This window comes from Pogona vitticeps, chromosome 14 (genome assembly GCF_051106095.1).
Source record: "Pogona vitticeps strain Pit_001003342236 chromosome 14, PviZW2.1, whole genome shotgun sequence".
Taxonomy (NCBI): Eukaryota; Metazoa; Chordata; class Lepidosauria; order Squamata; family Agamidae; genus Pogona; species Pogona vitticeps.
Window position 1 is genome coordinate 5478417 of NC_135796.1, and position 18683 is coordinate 5497099.

General features: G+C 44.4%; 1 protein-coding gene across 3 annotated transcripts in view; it reads right to left on the reverse strand.

The window, feature by feature from the left end:
* Window positions 1–3529: 3529 nt before the first annotated feature.
* RASAL1 (RAS protein activator like 1) overlaps window positions 3530–18683 on the reverse strand; it is a 73842-nt gene continuing 58688 nt past the window's right edge. The window contains exons 19-22 of one of the 3 annotated variants that reach the window (XM_072983123.2): window positions 18102–18222; window positions 8382–8446; window positions 3756–3907; window positions 3530–3618 (exon numbers count right to left, since the gene is read on the reverse strand). In XM_072983123.2, coding sequence (XP_072839224.2) covers window positions 3756–3907; window positions 8382–8446; window positions 18102–18222 — 338 coding nt within the window. In that variant the 3' untranslated portion in view covers window positions 3530–3618. The other 2 variants (XM_020807097.3, XM_072983124.2) reach the window with 2 other exon arrangements.

An 18683-nucleotide genomic window follows, 5' to 3' on the forward strand; every position in this document is an offset into this window, starting at 1 on the left:
GGAAATTAGTAAAAGGTAAAGGTTCCCCTTGACAATTTGTCCAGTCGTGTCTGACTCTAGGCTGCGGTGCTCATCCCCGTCTCCAACCCGTAGAGCCAGCGTTTGTCTGCAGACAATCCTCCATGGTCATGTGACCAGTGTGACTAGACACAGACCGCCATTTACCTTCCCACTGAGGTGGTACCTATTTATCTACTTGCATTTTTGCATTTTGCATGCTTTTGAACGGCTAGGTTGGCAGGAGCTGGGACAAGTGACGGGGGCTCACTCCGTCGCGTGGATTCGATCTTACGACTGCTAGTCTTCTGACCTTGCAGCCCAGAGGCTTCAGCGATTTAACCCACAGCACTACAGCTATAAAGTTTTCAACAGGCGGAGTCAAATGTGGGCCTTCAGATGGCTGGAGATGGCTGCAAGACTTTGCCGGAGAAGCCAAAGAGATGGAGTTCTGGTGAAATGGCCGTCAGGGCATCCGAAGGCTTCTAGGGCAAGAGGGTGCCCATCTCTCTATTCCGTGGGCAGAAACCAGGTGAGTGGCATTTTAATACAGTTAGGGGAATAGGAAGGCTGCCTGATACACCATTTGAATCTTGTTCCACTTGGCCCACTACTGTTAACTAGGGATGAGATTATTTGGGACTACAAATACCATAACTGTCCTTTCTCGGAGTTCTGCCTAACTTGCAGGCACCATACAAACACCTACGCATGGCTCACGTGGAGGAAAGACCTAAATTACGAGGCTCAGAGGTTTAGCTGGGCTTAATTCCATCTAGCTTCCTCTTCAGAAAGGAAGCTCCCAGCGAGTAGTGGGGAAGGAACAGGAAGTTTGGGTGGAAGTAGTCCTAGCACAGCCTCAAAACCAGGCCTTTTAAAGGGCATCACATTTGGGTGTTTCTAAGGTGTCTGCAAGATAGGTAGAACTCCCAGAATGAGCAATAATGGCATTTGCAGTCCAGAAAATCTGAAAATCCCATCCCTCGGCAGCATTGGCTTGACATGGTTTCAAGCACATAATTTTCTGAGCCATACTTGAAGATGCTGAAGATTGAACCTACAATCTTCCGCTTGCAAAGATTGAACCTACAATCTTCCGCTTGCAAAGATTGAACCTACAATCTTCCGCTTGCAAAGATTGAACCTACAATCTTCCGCTTGCAAAGATTGAACCTACAATCTTCCGCTTGCAAAGATTGAACCTACAATCTTCCGCTTGCAAAGATTGAACCTACAATCTTCCGCTTGCAAAGACTGAACCTACAATCTTCCGTTTGCAAAGATTGAACCTACAGTCTTCCGCTTGCAAAGATTGAACCTACAGTCTTCCGCTTGCAAAGATTGAACCTACAGTCTTCCGCTTGTAAAGATTGAACCTACAGTCTTCCTCTTGCAAAGATTGAACCTACAGTCTTCCGCTTGCAAAGATTGGACTTACAATCTTCCGCTTGTAAAGATTGAACCTACAGTCTTCCGCTTGCAAAGATTGAACCTACAGTCTTCCGCTTGCAAAGACTGAACCTACAATCTTCCGCTTGCAAAGATTGAACCTACAATCTTCCGCTTGCAAAGATTGAACCTACAATCTTCCGCTTGCAAAGATTGAACCTACAATCTTCCGCTTGCAAAGATTGAACCTACAATCTTCCGCTTGCAAAGATTGAACCTACAATCTTCCGCTTGCAAAGATTGAACCTACAATCTTCCGCTTGCAAAGATTGAACCTACAGTCTTCCGCTTGCAAAGATTGAACCTACAGTCTTCCGCTTGCAAAGATTGAACCTACAGTCTTCCGTTTGCAAAGATTGAACCTACAGTCTTCTGCTTGCAAAGATTGAACCTACAGTCTTCCGCTTGCAAAGATTGAACCTACAGTCTTCCGCTTGCAAAGATTGAACCTACAGTCTTCCGCTTGTAAAGATTGAACCTACAGTCTTCCGCTTGCAAAGATTGAACCTACAGTCTTCCGCTTGCAAAGATTGAACCTACAGTCTTCCGCTTGCAAAGATTGAACCTACAATCTTCCGCTTGCAAAGATTGAACCTACAATCTTCCGCTTGCAAAGATTGAACCTACAATCTTCCGCTTGCAAAGATTGAACCTACAATCTTCCGCTTGCAAAGATTGAACCTACAATCTTCCGCTTGCAAAGATTGAACCTACAATCTTCCGCTTGCAAAGACTGAACCTACAATCTTCCACTTGCAAAGACTGAACCTACAATCTTCCGCTTGCAAAGATTGAACCCACAATCTTCCGCTTGCAAAGACTGAACCTACAATCTTCCGCTTGCAAAGATTGAACCCACAATCTTCCGCTTGCAAAGATTGAACCTACAATCTTCTGCTTGCAAAAATTGAACCTACAATCTTCCGCTTGCAAAGATTGAACCTACAATCTTCCGCTTGCAAAGATTGAACCCACAATCTTCCGCTTGTAAAGACTGAGCCTACAATCTTCTGTACGCCTTTCACTGAGACAGGACTGAATGGAAGCACTCACCACCAATTGAGGCCAATTTGGGCTACAGAGGACCAGAGGTCAGAAACACTAGATTTTGGGGGATACAAGCCCCCCAAATCAACCCTGCCATGCTACCACTGGTTATATTGCATTTCATTGCTCTGTACTCAAGGAGAAAGGAACACAGGGGTGCTCAGGAGGAAAAGACAGGAGAACGGCCCTGGTGGACCACAACATCTCCTATTAGAAGCAACTGCCTGGTGGTGGTGGTGGTGATGGTATCCCGGTCATTAGCACCTGAGTCTCAAAGCAGGCTGCGGTGGCACTTTGTCTGTCCACGGCGCAAGGGCCAGGCAGATAAGCAGACACAGCTGCTCCACTGTGTGTTCAGAACTAGCCCAGATTCTGATCTCTACTCTTGCCTGCGCTCTGACGTGGGATGGTCTTTCTGTGTCACGGCCAGTGGGGCAAGACAGAAGGTGGCGCTCTCGAAATTGGCAATAGGGAGGAGCACATATTCTATGCTGGGGAAAAAAGAAAGGAGGAAAAAAAATATCAAAGTCCCACCTCCAGAAAATCCAGGCTCTGTTGCGTGAGCATCCAAATCCAGTGATGTCTGGAAAAGTATGCACGGTGGATACAGTTTCTCTCATCTCACATAAGGCAAACTGCTTGGCACCATTTTGTCACCATGGAAAAGGGCAAAGGTGCCAATGCAAGGGTGCCAAAATTTCACTCTGTGCCCGTCACAAATTTTATACAGCTACTAGTCTGGCATTTGAGGGTTCAGGAGTTATCCTTCTCAGCTTTACACCCATGAAGACTGGAAATATACTATTTTTTCTTTTTCAAGGAAGCTGAGATTCTCACAATGCCCAATGGCATGCCCGGTGCCAGGTATCTGCACGCCTACAAATCTGAACACACAAGCACACACACACACACACACAGATACACACGGAATGCACTCTGGGCTTAAGAAGAGCACGGTCCATGAAGATACACTTCCTTTTCTCCTGGAATGTCTTCTAATGGCAGATCCAAGCTGGACGTCAGCTGGACGTGGCCGCCAAGAGACGAAAGGCGCCTGCCATTTGTGCCACGTTCTCTCCGTCCTTCGAAAGCCAAGGGCTGAGCATGGCCACCGTCTGCTACAATCTGCAAAGCCACACAACTTGTCAAAACACAAGGGGACAGGTCCCGGCTCTTAACCCACCACGCCCTGACAGATCACATCCATGACAATATGAGGAAAACACCACAGGGAGGGGTGTCAAATGGATGCAGGAAGCCACCTAAGGTGGGGGCGTGATGCTGATCTGAGCCTTCTCTTCTTCTTCCTCTTCTTCTTCTTGGTGTTCAAAGGCATCATGAGCCTGCTCGAGGGCCTGGATGACTTCTAAAAGGCGGGCAGCCATGGCTGTCCTTTGACTGTTTGCATCTGAACCTGTGGGGGAGGGCAGAGAAGAATAAGAATCAAGGGAAGGGGGAAAACATAAGCAGAAAATGATTCATTGCTTTGGAGAAGCTGTGATCCAGGTGTTGACTTTGTCCAGAATGGCAGCTGCCACCTGCGCGGATGGAGAGAGTATCCCCAAATAAAAAGTCAACTAGCAATGTAAGCCAACTTGGGGGGGGGCAGAGTTGCTGGGAAGGGACCCAACCTGTGTAGCCCCTGCCGGACAGCTCTGGCCCCCAAACCGGGCTCCTATGTGGTATCATAGCTATGGGGTTCCCACAGGGCTTTACAGCAAGAGTGAGCAGCTTCAGACGATGGGAGTGTGTGTAAGATGAAAAATCAAAACTGAAAATGGCTAAAGATGGACCTCCACTTTCACATTCAGGAGGGTTGAGTTTGGGGTGTGTGTGTGTGAAGCACACTGCTTCATGGCAAAAAGCAGAAACACAAAGAACCAGTACATCCAATGGGAACAGAAATCAAAATGAGAGACTAGGTCTCAGGGTATAGAGAGATGTAAATCATCTTTATTCTGCTTTAAAAAAATACCCAATGCATTTTGGCACACAACCTTCCTCAGGAGCTATGCATTAAAAAAATATTTGTAAACAAGCTCAGAACAACCATAGCTGTCTATAACTAATGCTCATTTTTATATTCAGGCAGATAATGTTGTACCAATGAATATGCATTCATTTCCCCCCCCCATATGAATCCTTCACATAGTCTTTGTGCTTCACACCGTAATAGTGTGCCAATATGGATTGATAACAATATTTGTGATGCATACCAAGATTTTAGAATTGAAATTTCATTGGCTCATTTGGTCTGTACCAGCTCCATCTACTGATTAAATGCACAGTTTCAGGAGGAGTGAGATACACTTGGTGTTGGTCCCCCCACCCCGAATGTGGGGACACCCAAGGGCCGTTCAAAAGGGGTTGTCTTTTGCTCACCCTTGCTTTATAGCAGTGGTTCCCAACCGTGAGTCCCCAGATATTTTTGGCCTACAATTCCCAGAAATCCTGGCCGGAACAGCTGGTGGTGAAGGCTTCTGGGAGTTTGAGTCCAAGAACATCTGGGGACCCAAGGTTGGAACCACTGCTTTATAACTTCACCCCTGGGACACTGTGGGAAAATGGAAAACAGAAAACACAACCACTCCTACATCTCACAACCCTAAACCAAACTAAAAATGGCACTCCTTATCATGAATATTTTACAGATGTCCTGGACTAGTGCTGTGGCAGGTGGTTCTGGTCCAAGAAATGTTGCTGCCTGAGGCAGAACAGTAAATATTGTTGTCTCATGTTCATGTCAAGGCACATAACTTGAGAGGTTGCTTTTAAAAAAGTAATTCATTATGTAACTCATAACAATACCCAAACACATCATTTATGGTCCTTAATACTGGGGGCGGGGGGAGGCAGAGTTACTCAAACTACAGATAGCATGCAAAGTTTTATACAAATTTCCAACAGAAATGGCCAGTTAGCACCTTGTCAGCACCTTGTCAAAGGCAGCTTCTGCTGTTTGCGCCCTGTGCAAAGACAATTCTCTGCTCCCACCCTGCCCCTGCTGACTCCTGCAGACTGTGTGACACCCGGAAAGCGCCAGAGATTTCATCCACGGAAACCCGATTTGAAACACTACAGGCCACAGCAGATGAAGCTGTATTTCCCCCATTGTGTCGTCGCAGTCTCTGTGCGCTTGCTTGTTCTCCAGCTCACCTCACCTCACCCCTACATTACTCTCTGTGATTCTGACAGGTTTACAGATTTGATTTTCAAAGCTTTTCTTGTTTCCATCTGCAAGAAGGGCACCGACGGTTTCCTGAGGTGGTCAGAAGGGGAAACACAGAATTCTCTGGACTCTCCCCTCTGGCCAGGCAGGAAGAAGTCCTTGACGGAAGCCCAGGTTGCCTTCAAACCAGTCCAAAATATAATTAATTTTAAAAACTGCCCTATCAACAAGTTGAGTATTGGTGAAAGGACAATATCTCTGTGCTTTAAAGTATTAACATTATAAAAGAAATGAGATAAAAATACTTTTGGTTTTGGGGATTTTGGGGATTAATTTATTCTCAGGCCCATAATTCAGTAGAAAGCCCCCCAGATTGAAGGATGGGGCTGGGAGCCCTCAAACCAGCAGGAAGAAGAGTGGTGCCCTCATCTCTGTGCTGTTCAGCTTCCATCAGAATCTCCTTTCCCAAGGCACCTGGGCGATGAGGTTTCTTAGGCCCCTTTATTTGGCCTGGGGACTTTCCCACTGAATCATGGGAGGTCCTTCACTTCTAAAAATCCCATCCTTGTTTAGCTCTACGCATAGGCTAATTATGCATCTCATTGACTTGTCTGCACTGGGCTCCTGTGAGATTTTGAGGGAGGGCATGGTTTGCAGCTGGAAGACAAGAAACAGGTGTGGAGGGCAGGTGTCCCATCCTCTGTCCTATGAAGATTCTCAGTCCTCCAGGTGAGGTTACCTGGACGTTGAGTCATGGCAACTGGAGTCATTGGTACCAACTCTCCTCAGACTGAAGAAGCTACTTGGAGGAGTAGCGAAAAGTTTCAACCTCATAAGAAAGACATCCAGTTGCCGAGACTCAACTTCCACATCCTCTGTCCTGCTCATGAAGTAAACTTGTAAACATACAGAGGTGTAAACAAGAAGGCTAGAAGGTTCCACAGCTCTCTCCCCCACTTCCGCATCAGTCTCTGACCTTTTAAGTGAAAGTTTATGTTATTTCTTTACTGATTTAAAATATTTACACCTTGTCTTGCTCCTGAAGAGAATCCAAGGCAGCTTACAGTGTATTAAAAGTAATTATTTTATTTTTTATTTATTTTATTTATTTTATTTATATCCCGCCTATCTAGTCAATTAAGACCACTCTAGGCGGCTGTAATACCGTATTACAACATTTAAAAAATGAAACATGTATTATGTGAAAACTGGATTAACACTAGAGAAAACACATACACCCCAATAAACGGAGGATAGGAAATAAACTCTGAGTGCTCCCTGGAAGGACAGATCCTGAAGCTGAGGCTCCAATCCTTTGGCCATCTCATGAGAAGAGAAGACTCTCTAGAAAAGACCCTGATGTTAGGAAAGTGTGAAGGCGAGAGGAGAAGGTGACGACAAAGGACAAGATGGTTGGACAGGGTCATCAAAGCAATCAACATGAATTTGACCCAACTCCGGGAGGCAGTGGAAGACAGGACGGCCTGCCGTGCTCTGCTCCATGGGGTCACAAAGAGTTGGACATGACTTAACGACTAAACAACCATAACAAAAGCATGGACAGTTCTCTTCCACACCACAGTTTCAGGTTGACCACGGTGTGAGAAAACGACAGGCCTGGCACACCACTTTAGTTTTGAAGCTGTCTTTCAAAAGGAGAACCTAGATTTCCTGAGTCCCAGGCCAACGCTCTAACCACTGCACGGCATCAGCACTGACTCAATAGGATAAAAGGCCCGAGGTCAGCTTAGTGGAGGAATGGAGGAGAGATTTCCCTTGGCTGTCCAGCATGACAGGACAGTAGAGGGAGAACAGGGTCTCCCTCTAAATCCCACACCTCAATGGAGTTTGTCGCCCGGGGTTCCCACTAGAGATTCAATTTCCTACTCGGCTCCTATGGCAACCACAAGATCAAAGAAGACACCCTCGTCCTGGACAATCATCCTTCTAACAAGCAGAGGCTCACATCACCACCCACCCCGACCTTTTCGCTCAAGGCGTTTTTACTTTCCAGCACTCTGCGCCCTGGTCATCCATCCAGGAGATGCGATCATTCATGCTTGATTAAGGCTATACAAAGCCTTCCCTGCCATGTGAGGACAGAGCGGAAGACGCCTCCCTTGTATGATCCCCATAAGCCTGCGAAACTGGGAGATGGGGGACAGGAATAACCTTTCGGGAAGATGAGGGGATGTGCAGAACAGAACAGGCTTCCGGTTTCTGTTTCTCTTCCAGATACACTCTTAGACTAGCTCACCGTGGCTGGCTTTTCGACCCTCCAGCCTCCAAGCTGCCGTGATGTCACAACAAAACATTCACAAACAGGCCAACAGGCTTGATAAAAAGGTTTGACCATAGAATGCTGACAATCTGCCGCTTGTAAAAAGAGAAGTAAAAGACCAATTTGCTGGCATTTTTGGATAACTAGATGAAGGGCAAGATAAGGATATTTTAATAAACGGGAACAAATGTACAAATAATGTACTCCACTGACATCCACTAGATCTATGGCGATGTGGGATGGCTCTGTGAGAAACCCTTCCAAAAAAAGAGGAAGCACGGATGGCTGGGCCATGAGCAGTGCTTCATGCAGAAGGAAGCACTCCGGTAGGAAGCCAGCTCCCGTCACATGTACGACCCTGGCCGTTATCCTGAAGCCTTTTGTGCTCTCGCCATTTCAGCAGTTCAGGGACTGGCCACCCAAGAGAAAGAGTCATACCTTTTTGTGCTCCACTCCCTTGCTCCTGGGTAGGCTCTTTCTTCACAAACTCCTGATGCTTCTCCCTGTAGAGCGAGAAGGGTGTGTTATTGTGCTGCAGGCTTTAAAGGTCATTGAGTGGTGCCATTGATGGCCCACCTCTGTAACTGCAGGATTTAAAAAGTAGTTTGGTATAGAAAACCCTATCTATCTATCTATCTATCTATCTATCTATCTATCTATCTATCTATCTATCTATCTATCTATCTATCTATCTATCTATCTATCTATCTATCTATCTATCTATCTATCTATCTATCTATCTATCTATCTATCTATCTATCTATCTATCTATCTATCTATTTTGCTTGCTTGTTTGTTTGTTTGTTTGGACTAGATCTTCCAGCATCCCTCATGCTAGTTGGGGAATCTAGGGAGTTTTAGTTCCAGCAAGTAACTTTCCCAACTCCGCCTGGTGCTGACACACTTTTCCACACAACCTCACACATAAAATAACAGTGCATTCCACATCCACACAAATACATATGCCATTGACTCCTGCACCCACACTGGGCCAGGAAAAGACCATGATAGCTGTATAATTTAATTATACTCAATTATACTAGGGAAATAACTTGATTATAAGTAGCATTATTTGCAACAAATTACTTCCACGCTCTGGTTCCACCTCTCCTTGCTACTGCTTGCCACCGTTCTCCGTGAAGCCTGCTGGCAGAAAGGAAGAGGAAAGGCCAGGAAGGGAAGGTGGGAGGAAGGAGAGAACGGTCGCCCTCAGAACCCCCTCCGGCCAGTGTAGCCAGTGGCCATAGTTGGCTGGGGGGAGGATTCTTGGAAGCTGTAACCCAAAAAGGTACCCCTTCAAAAGCTCTGTCTTCGCCTACTGAGTCTCTTTGCTCACTTGATTATCATCCTCATGTGCTGTCAAGTCAATTCTGACTTACGGCAACCCTTTCCAGGGTTTTTAAGGTACAGAGTACTCAGAAGTGGTTTCCCATTCCCTTCTTCTGGGTGATTTCCTGGGACTGTGCAGCTGGCCCAAGGCTACACAGGCTGGCTTTACTCACAGGAGACACAGTGGGGAATTGAACATCGAACCTCTGGCTCCACAGACAGAGACCTAAACCACTGAGCTACCCAGCCAGCTTTTGCTCGCTTCCTCTGACACAAAGAGATGGCATACACAGATTCACTTACTCATATAGCCCATTGATTTAACTAAACTAAAAACACACAGACACTTTATTCATATGCACACATCTATGCATGTATGTACGGAGCAGAGCTTAGAAACATTACTTTGCGGTGTGTGTGTGTGTGTGTGTGTGTGTGTGTGTGTGTGTGTGTGTGTGTGTGTGTGTGTGTGTGTGTGTGTGTGTGTGTGTGTGTGTGTGTGTGTGTGTGTGTGTGTGTGTGTGTGTGTGTGTGTGTGTAAAATTCTGGAAGCTGTTGTCCTGAAAAGCTAACATTCCCAACCTCTGCCTCTGAGTCATTCGGACGTTTTTTATTCAGTTTCAAGAAGGACAGGAGGCTGAACAGTCAGAGCTGGTCAAAAGGGCAAGCTGCTCATAAGCATTTCTCCCACAACAAATCAATAGTTATCAATTACATGGCCGGGTTTCAACAGAGAGCTGTATCACAACAAACAGCAATCAAAAAGGCCATTATTCATTGCCTAAAAGGCCTGGCTCGGTGGTTATCTTTCAGATTTTTTTTTTGAAGTGACAGGCAAGTAATTACCATCCAGAATCAGATGGAGAACGTCATTTATTTTAATGGCCAGAGAGGTTGTTATCTTTCCGCATGCTCAGGAAATAGAGCTGGAAGGATAGAGCACCTGTTTTGCATTGCAGGGAATCCGAGTTTTGGCTCCCAGCACCCCCCAGTTAAAAGGATCAGGTAGCCAGTGATGGAAAGAGGTTTGGACACATGCTGCTGATCAGAGAAAATAAGACTGGCTCTCTAGAGAGCAATAGTAAGTCCAGGGATATAAAGGTTTCCTAGGAGGTACACTGATTTCTGCCATGTTATGATTATTTGGCGTTTTGCTTGCACAATGCAGTGGCCTAGGACTCGCTTGAGCATGTGGGGAGAAGGAAGAATCAGTCCAGAGACTGTGTAATGAAATCCGTGTTATGTATCATATAGAGAAGAGGGGGGTAACCTTTGTTAGAGAAACCTGGAGCAGGCCTTCGAGCTTGCAAGACTGTTTCTTGGCTGATAGAGGAGCAAGAAGAAAGAGGCATTGTCCCTAAATTAAGAACAAGGAAGGAAGAGTGCCTGAGAGTAGCACTCCGTGTATGGGTTTAGAAAAGAAGAGGAGGGAGAAAAGGTGACTATCTGTCTACCCGTTGCCCCCACACATGTCCATGCTATCTGCTACACATTTTTGGTGTTCTGTTTCAACATTCCACACCTGTCCCTCCTGTGTCCTAAAGTAGTGAGGAAAAGAGGAGCATGGCACTCCTGAACCTCTACGTAGGTTCATGGCACAGTACAGTGGTGCCTTGCAAGACGATGACAATCCGTTCCACTGAAATGGCTGTTTAGCGAAATCATTGTCTAGCGAAAAGCATTTCCCCATTGGAATGCATTGAAACCTGTATAATGGGTTCCAATGGGGAAGAATCGTCACTGTCTAGAGAAGATCGGCCATAGGAAAGCTGCTTTGCGAGCATGGAGGGAGCTGTCAAAATGGTCGTCTAGCGAAAATCGGTTTGTGAAACAGGGACGAAACATTGTCCAGTGAAATTCCCCCAAAGGAATCACTGTTTTGCGAATCGCTATGGCGATCGCAAAAAGTCAATGTCTAGCGAAAAGCCTGTCATGCAGGGTAACTGTCTAGCGAGGCACCACTGTAATCAAACTGCTGTACTGCAACTAAAATTCTGCTCACAACCAGGGGTTCAATCCCAGGTAGCTGGCTCGAGGTTCACTCAGCCTTCCATCCTTCTGAGGTCAGTAAACTGAGCACCCATCTTGCTGGGGTGTGTCTGTCTGTGGAATGTGTAGCCTGCAGAATTAAATTATAAACCACCCAGAAAGTGGTTTAAGAGCTATGGGACAGTATAGAAGCACCACGCGTTGCTTTTTCACTTTTCGCTTTACTTCCCCTTCCCCACAGCAACAAAATCTTCCCATGAAACGCAGTTCCACCTAAAGACTTTGAGATATGCAGCCTCCCCCACCCCCAATGCATGTCATCATCTAGCCTAGTTTTAAAAAAAGGGAGGGGTGGGATATTTATTTAAAATATTTTTACCCCACCTTAAAAAAGGACCCAAGGTGGTTTGCATCATTAAAAACACAGTATTTAAAAACTACCAGCAGCAAGCATACATATTAAAAACATTTAAACAAATATTATATTTAAAATGTTGAAGAAGAATCAATATTAAAATCATATTTAAGAGAAATAAGCATTTTTTTAAAAAAAATCAGGTTTCTCCTTTATTGGGAGAAAGGTGGCCTATAAAACTAACTAACTAACTAACTAACTAACTAACTAACTAACTAACTAACTAACTATCTAACTAACTAACTAAACTAACTAACTAACTAACTAACTAACTAACTAACTAACTAACTAACTAACTAACTAACTAACTAACTAACTAACTAACTAAATTTAGTATTTCTTCCATTTCAGGGTCTTTTAGGTGAGGAGAGGGCTCTACTAAAGAATCTGAAAACAAACGAAAGGACCTTTTTCATATTTTCCCCCATTCAGGTCAATGCAAAACTCTCATCCCTAATCTGTCCCTCAGCCCCCAAAACCTAGATTTTTAAAACAACTGCAGGGGTAGCTCAGTGGTTCAGGCCTTCGATTGGGGAGCCAGAGGTTGGAAGTTCAATCCCCACCCCACCCCATGCCTCTTTGACAGGTGCTGGACTGGATGCTCCATAGGGGTCCGTTCCAGCTGTGAGATATAGTGAGGAACAAAAGCGAGGGTTCTGGTCCTCTTGATGCCCACTGAGCAGAAGGTTCCAAATCTGATCCATCAGCCGTATGTCCTGTGGTGGATAAAAACCTTCTCTGCAACATTGGAGAGCCACCCCTTTCCATCACGCAGGGCGAGATGGTGGCTGGTGGACCCTCCTGTAGGTGGAAAAATCTCTCTGATCCCAAAGCCCATGCGCCCACCCATCTAGCCTTGCATGATGGAAGGGGTGGCTCTCCAGGACCTGCTGTGGATGGATCAGATTTGGAACCTTCTGCAGACAAAAGCGGACCACACTACTAAGCTAGGGTGCCAGGTTTGGGGCTCCATGTGGTCTATTGACGAAATCTTTGCTCCTCAAAACGTCTGAGGTCCAGAAGTTGTTTTCGCAATGTCTATTAAAGCAAACGGCCAACCGCCTTATTTATGTCCAGCCCTGCGAAAACTCTGTAATGTCGGTTTGCCCTCTGGTGGGGATATCTGGTAACAGGAGTCGGATTTCTTGTTCGAATGGCATGCCCAGAAAACGTCTCTTGGCTGGGGGATTCTGGGAGACGTGGTCTGGGGGAAAATAACATTGCCAAGCAGGGAGGTTTTCACCCATCACTGGAATTCCTTCTTACTGTGGAGGTTTTCTCGGCACCACCTTTATTTCAGCAAGGCCCGTTAAAGGCCATCATATCTTTGCTCTCTTCATTAAGACCATGTTTTAGCAAGCCATTTTAAACTATACCTGTTTTAGCTTTTAATACTGGTTTTATTGTTCTGGATTTTAACATTTTGAGTGTACAGGCACTTACAGTACATCCTTGTTTCTACATACTGTTTCATGAATTATTCTCCACTGAAATCAGGGGCAGGGTGCCTAAAATAAAGTATAAATCTCTCAGGTGAATAACCGAGGAGGCAGGAGTCATAAAATTTCACATAAATGAAGAATGCCTATAAAACACAACCCTGCTAAGAATAGTTGTTCTTGTTATGTACCGTCAAGTCGCCTTTCGGTATTCCTCTTTTCCTGTTGCCTTCCGTCTTTCCCAACATGATCGTCTTTTCCCAGAGAATCCTGCCTTTTCATGAGGTGCCCAAAGTAGGACATCCTCAGTGTCATCATTTTGGCCTCCAGAGATGGTTCAGGCTTGATCTGATGAGGACCCACTTGTTTGCCTTTCTAGTAAACCAAGGTGTTTACAAACCTCCCTTCCAGCACCATGTTTTAAACAAATTATTTTTCCCCCTACCAATTTCCAAGTGGTCGGAAGACCAGATAGGTGGGATATAAATATAAACCAACCAACCAACCAACCAACCAACCAACCAACCAACCAACCAACCAACCTACTTTCCTTACTGTCTGGCTTTCACATCCATACATGGTGATTGGGAACACAAGAATGTTGATTATATTGGCTTTGATCTCCAGTGACACATCCTTACATTAGATGATATTTTCTAATTCCTTCATGGCTGCCCTTCTGAGTCGCAGCCTTCTGATACCTCGGCTGTAAGTCCCGATTTGGGTCAATGACTGAACCAAAGCATACAAAATCTCTAACTATTTCAATTCCTTCATTGTCAAGATTGGGGTTCTGTTCTTCTTCTATCTTGATTCTTCTTTATGATTATTTTTCCCTAGTGCTTTCAGAGTAGCTTTCTCTTCAGTTTTTAGGACTGCAGGTTCTTCATCATAGGATTCTTTTTCAAAGGAGTCTGTCCTCCTTTTGTCCCTTCTGTATAGGTCTTCTGTACACTGCCTTCACTTTCTCTTTATCTTCTCCTGGTCAGATAATGTACAGTGGAGCATCGCATAGTGACAACAATCGGTGCAGCAAAAATCGCTGCAAAGCGATTTCGTCGCTATGCGATATCAAAAAGCCCATAGGAATGCATTGAAACCCCTTCAATGCATTCCTATGGGCTTCAGACCTTTAAGCAAAATCCTCCATATGGCGGCCATTTTCGCTGCCTGGTAAGCGAGGAATCCATCTCAGAAAACAGCGGGCGGCCATTTTTTTTACCCGGCGGCCATTTTGGAACTGCTGATCAGCTGTTTAAAAAATCATCACTTTGTGATGATCGGTAAGTGAAACAGGGTACTGATCATCGCAAAGCGATTTTTCCCCATAGGGAACATCGCAAAGCGATCGCAAAAGCGATCACAAAAAGTTAATCGCTATACGATTTCATCGTTAAATGGGGTGCCCGTTAAGCGAGGCACTACCATATTTCCCTGTTGGTCATTCAGCATCCCTAATCTAAGCTTAAATTTCCCTTTGCTTTCTTGGATCTTCTGGAAGACAAATGCTATTTTTCCTCTTTTTGTTGTTCTGTTTCTTTTCACTGGACATTATAATAGCTCTCTTTGTCTCCATGTGACAGTCGCTGAAAAACTGCATTCAGAGTTCTGATCCTACTTCTGCCACCTTTTATTTTTTGCTTCTTGCCTGTCCCTTGGTATTTTAGGTGTTTCTTCTATCATCCATCTAAGTTTTTCTTTTCTTTTTTTCTACAGGAATGTTTTTCTGTCTCAGTTTCTTTTAATACCAGTAATCTCAGTAATTTATAAAAGCATAATTAGTAAGGGAGTATGGCAATTACTATGGGAGTTAAGACAGTTTGGGAAAGAAATCTACTGTAAATATCAAGAATCCTGGACAAAAATATGGACTTCACAGCCTTATAAATTGCTATCAGCCACATCTAGGGAAATAGTTAAAAACAATACATAGATGGCATCTGTGCTGTATGACACTTCATGAAATTAATAAGGAGGAACCAGATGTGTGTTGGAGAAATCATGGTTCCAAAAGATCCTTGTCATTCTCCTGTCCAAAGGCCAAATCATTCTGGCAGAATGTAATAGCGGTAATTGGGTGAGTTAACACAGCATGAGATTTACTTTCCTGTTTTTCCTCATTATTTACTGGAGAGAATGAGAATTTAGTTGATAAAGAGTTGGTGGCAATTCTTGTAGGGGCTGTGAGAACTCAAATTGCCCAAACACGGAAAGAGTGAAATAAAAGAAGAGAAGTTCATCAAAATGTGGTGCCCTTTGTTAGTTTTTAGTTTGGAATTAAATAAACAGGATGACATTTTGAGAAGCCAACTGGAATATTGGCCTATTAGCTTTTAAGCTTAATAGAATGACTGTCTTAAAGGACTAAAAGAATGGATTGTACTGTTTGTATTGATAAATGTATTGCTGAGTATATGTTTGTACTGGTGATTGGATTATAAATAAATAAAAAGCTTGCATAAAAAGAAAAAGAAAAAAGGAACGTTCTTTTTGCATTCTTTCCTAGTAATATCTCTGGTTTCAATTCACAGTTCTCCTGGTTCACAATCAGTTGAGTTTAGTAATGTGAATCTGTTCCTTATGTGGACTTTAAATTCCCCAGGAATGTTGTTTGAATTATATTTTGGCATTATGATCCTTTTAGTATTCTTTTTCAGCTTTACTCTAATAACAGTTCATGATCAGTGCGATAATCTGCTCCTAGTCTTGTTTTGGCAGAGGTAATACAGCTTCTCCATCTCCCACTTTGAATTATGTAGTCTATTTGATTTCTTTATTGGCCATTTGGTGACTTCCATGTGTACAGCCATATGTTTGGCTGCTTAAAGCATGTATTTGAAATAAACACATTGCTGTCTTTAAAGAGCTCTATGAGTCATTCTTCTGCTTCATTTCTGTTTCCTAAGCCAAATTTTCCAACAACATTTGATTCTGCTTTGTTCCCTACTTTTTCATTCTAGTCACCTAAGCATGTCTTGTTTTGGTGTGTGATCAATTTCCTCCTGGATGCTTGCATAAAAGCTTTTATTTCATCTTTTTCAGCACTGGTGGCTGGAAGATATACTTGAACAATCATTATGTTGATAGGTTTTCCAGAGTTTGATTGCTATTATTCAGTCATACTTTGCATTATATCCCCTAACTGCTCATGCTACATCTTGCCTTAGTATTAGAGCCATTCCATTTCTTCTGAATTTATCATTCCCAGAACAGAACATTTTGTAGTCTGACTGAAAATGTCCTGTTCCAGTCCTGCAATGTTTATACATTTATACAGAGCACAGAGTGCTGTCCTCTGAAGATGCCAGCCACAGAGACTGGTGAAACGTTAGGAAGAACAACCTTCAGAACATGGCCAAAGAGCCTGAAAAACCCACAACAACCATTTATACGTTATGTTTCTTGCTTCACAGTTTCCAGCTTACCTTGATTCATACTTCTCACGTTCCATGTTCCAATTGTATGTGCTCTACGGCACTGGACTTTCCTTTCACTTCTGTGTGCATCAGCCATTAGAGACCCTTTTGGTTTTAATTTAGTTGCATCATTAGCAACAGTGCTATTTGTATGTGTTGCTTCAACTTTCCGAGAAGTTGATTCAACGCTCTTTTCAACCTAGAAGTCTCATCTTCCAGCACTATCTCTTGTTTCATTTTGGATTGTCTCGTCATAGAGTTTTCAAGACAGGAGTGATTTAACCATTGCCATATTCTGCACAGTACTGTCAAAAGTTAGCTTGAGTGTCACAGCTCCTGCCTCCTCCACTAGTGTCAGCTTCGGGTGCTGCCACAGCTGCCAGTAGCTGCCTTGAAGAGTGTAGATGCATCTTAGTCTGGTGCCTCAGCTGTGACCATTTCTCCTTCGGTGACCCTGCTAAGAGTCCAGGCTCGTAATGGAGTCTGGCCTCCTGATGGCATTGCTCTCCTCTTCACTTTGACGTATCCAGGTGTTCACCCAAGAAGGGGCCTGCTAATTCCTTTAGCTTCTGAGATTTTGCTAAGCAGTTCCAGTACATGTTTCCAGGCTTAGCTTCATAATCGAAAGGATTAAAAAAAAAAAAAACCTTTCCCCCACTTGCTCATAAAATCAGCTTAAAAAAAAAGATGGGAGCAAGTTTCTAGTCCTTTTGATGAGGTGGATAAGCCAGGAAACATATACTAACACTTAGCAAAATCTCAGAAGCGAAAGGACTTCCTGTACAGTTTCTGGTGACAGAGCGGACATCCATATAAGAGGGCCTTATATTATGCAGGGGCTGGATGTGGTTCTAGAATTCCATCTCTTGGCAAATTTCAGTGGACTGCAAAGAAAGATCTCTGACTCTGATTTTATTTGAAGCAGAGAGCAGTAGCAGCTATCCATTCATTCTTTCCAGTCCAAGTAGGCTGGAGAAATGATGTAGCCCGGGGTAATCCAGGATGGACCGCTGTATGGAAGGGCTGTGATCTTCATTCTGTTCAAGGATTCAGCAACGGCATCGGAATTTAATTCTATGCCCTCTACCCAATTCTTAGTTCCAAATAAACAGACCCAATGAATCAATGGAACTTGAATAAATGCCACAGGATCATACAATGATGGAGTTGAAAAGAATCCGGCTCTCTGCTCAAGGCAGGCTTCCAAATCAAAGCAGGCCTGTCAGATAGTGGTCCAATTTTCTCTTTAATGCCTCCAGTGTTGAAACACTCACCACCTCTCAAGGTCATGCGTTCCATTGTTGTACCACTCTAACAGTTAAGAGGTTTTCCCTGATACTCAGCTTTGAGTTTGCAAGACCCAAGCAGGGCTGCTAATGACAGGATCTTTCGGATGCTGTCCATTCATAGCATCATCAGAAGATGAAAATGACTTAACAGCACATCTCTCTCTCTCTCTCTCTCTCTCTCTTTCTCTAACACACACACACACACACACACACACACACACACACAGAGAGAGCCCATCTGACTCCCTCCCTGATCACCCTCAGCCCCACACGCCACAGACCTCAGCTTGTCTCTGCCCAGCAGAAGCTGCCTGTACACCATCTGGGCCTCCACATCAGGGTCCAAAGGGTCGCTCCAGTCGCCAAGGGTCACCGCAGAGTGCGTGCGGCTGCAGCCACGAGCTGTAACCAAACCACAACCACAGATGGTCCTGTAAGGCGAGCGAACGGGACGGGGTGGGTCCATAATACTGTATAGGATCTGATTGGGGGGGTGGGTGTTTCAGGTTGCTGCCCCCCTAAAAGAAACTGAGAGACAAGTTCCCTTAAAATGTTCCCTTCAAAGTCCCCTTAAAATATCATCATCAATATGATGAAATAACAGATGAGAGGGCTCCCTTCACACATCACCAACTCCTGCTGCTTCTTTATGTTCACCTCAAGTTTGTATAACTTGCCGCACCTCATAGCAGTTAACTGATGATGGGCTCAGGCATCATCACACACCTGATTTCACAACGGAGAGGCACCTCAGCATTTCATCAATGTCATTTGGTGCCTCTGCCTGAGAAGACGCTCCCAACGTTAGAGCCGGACGATCCTTAAAGGCCTAATCCAGTGGTTCTCAACGTTGGTTCCCAGGA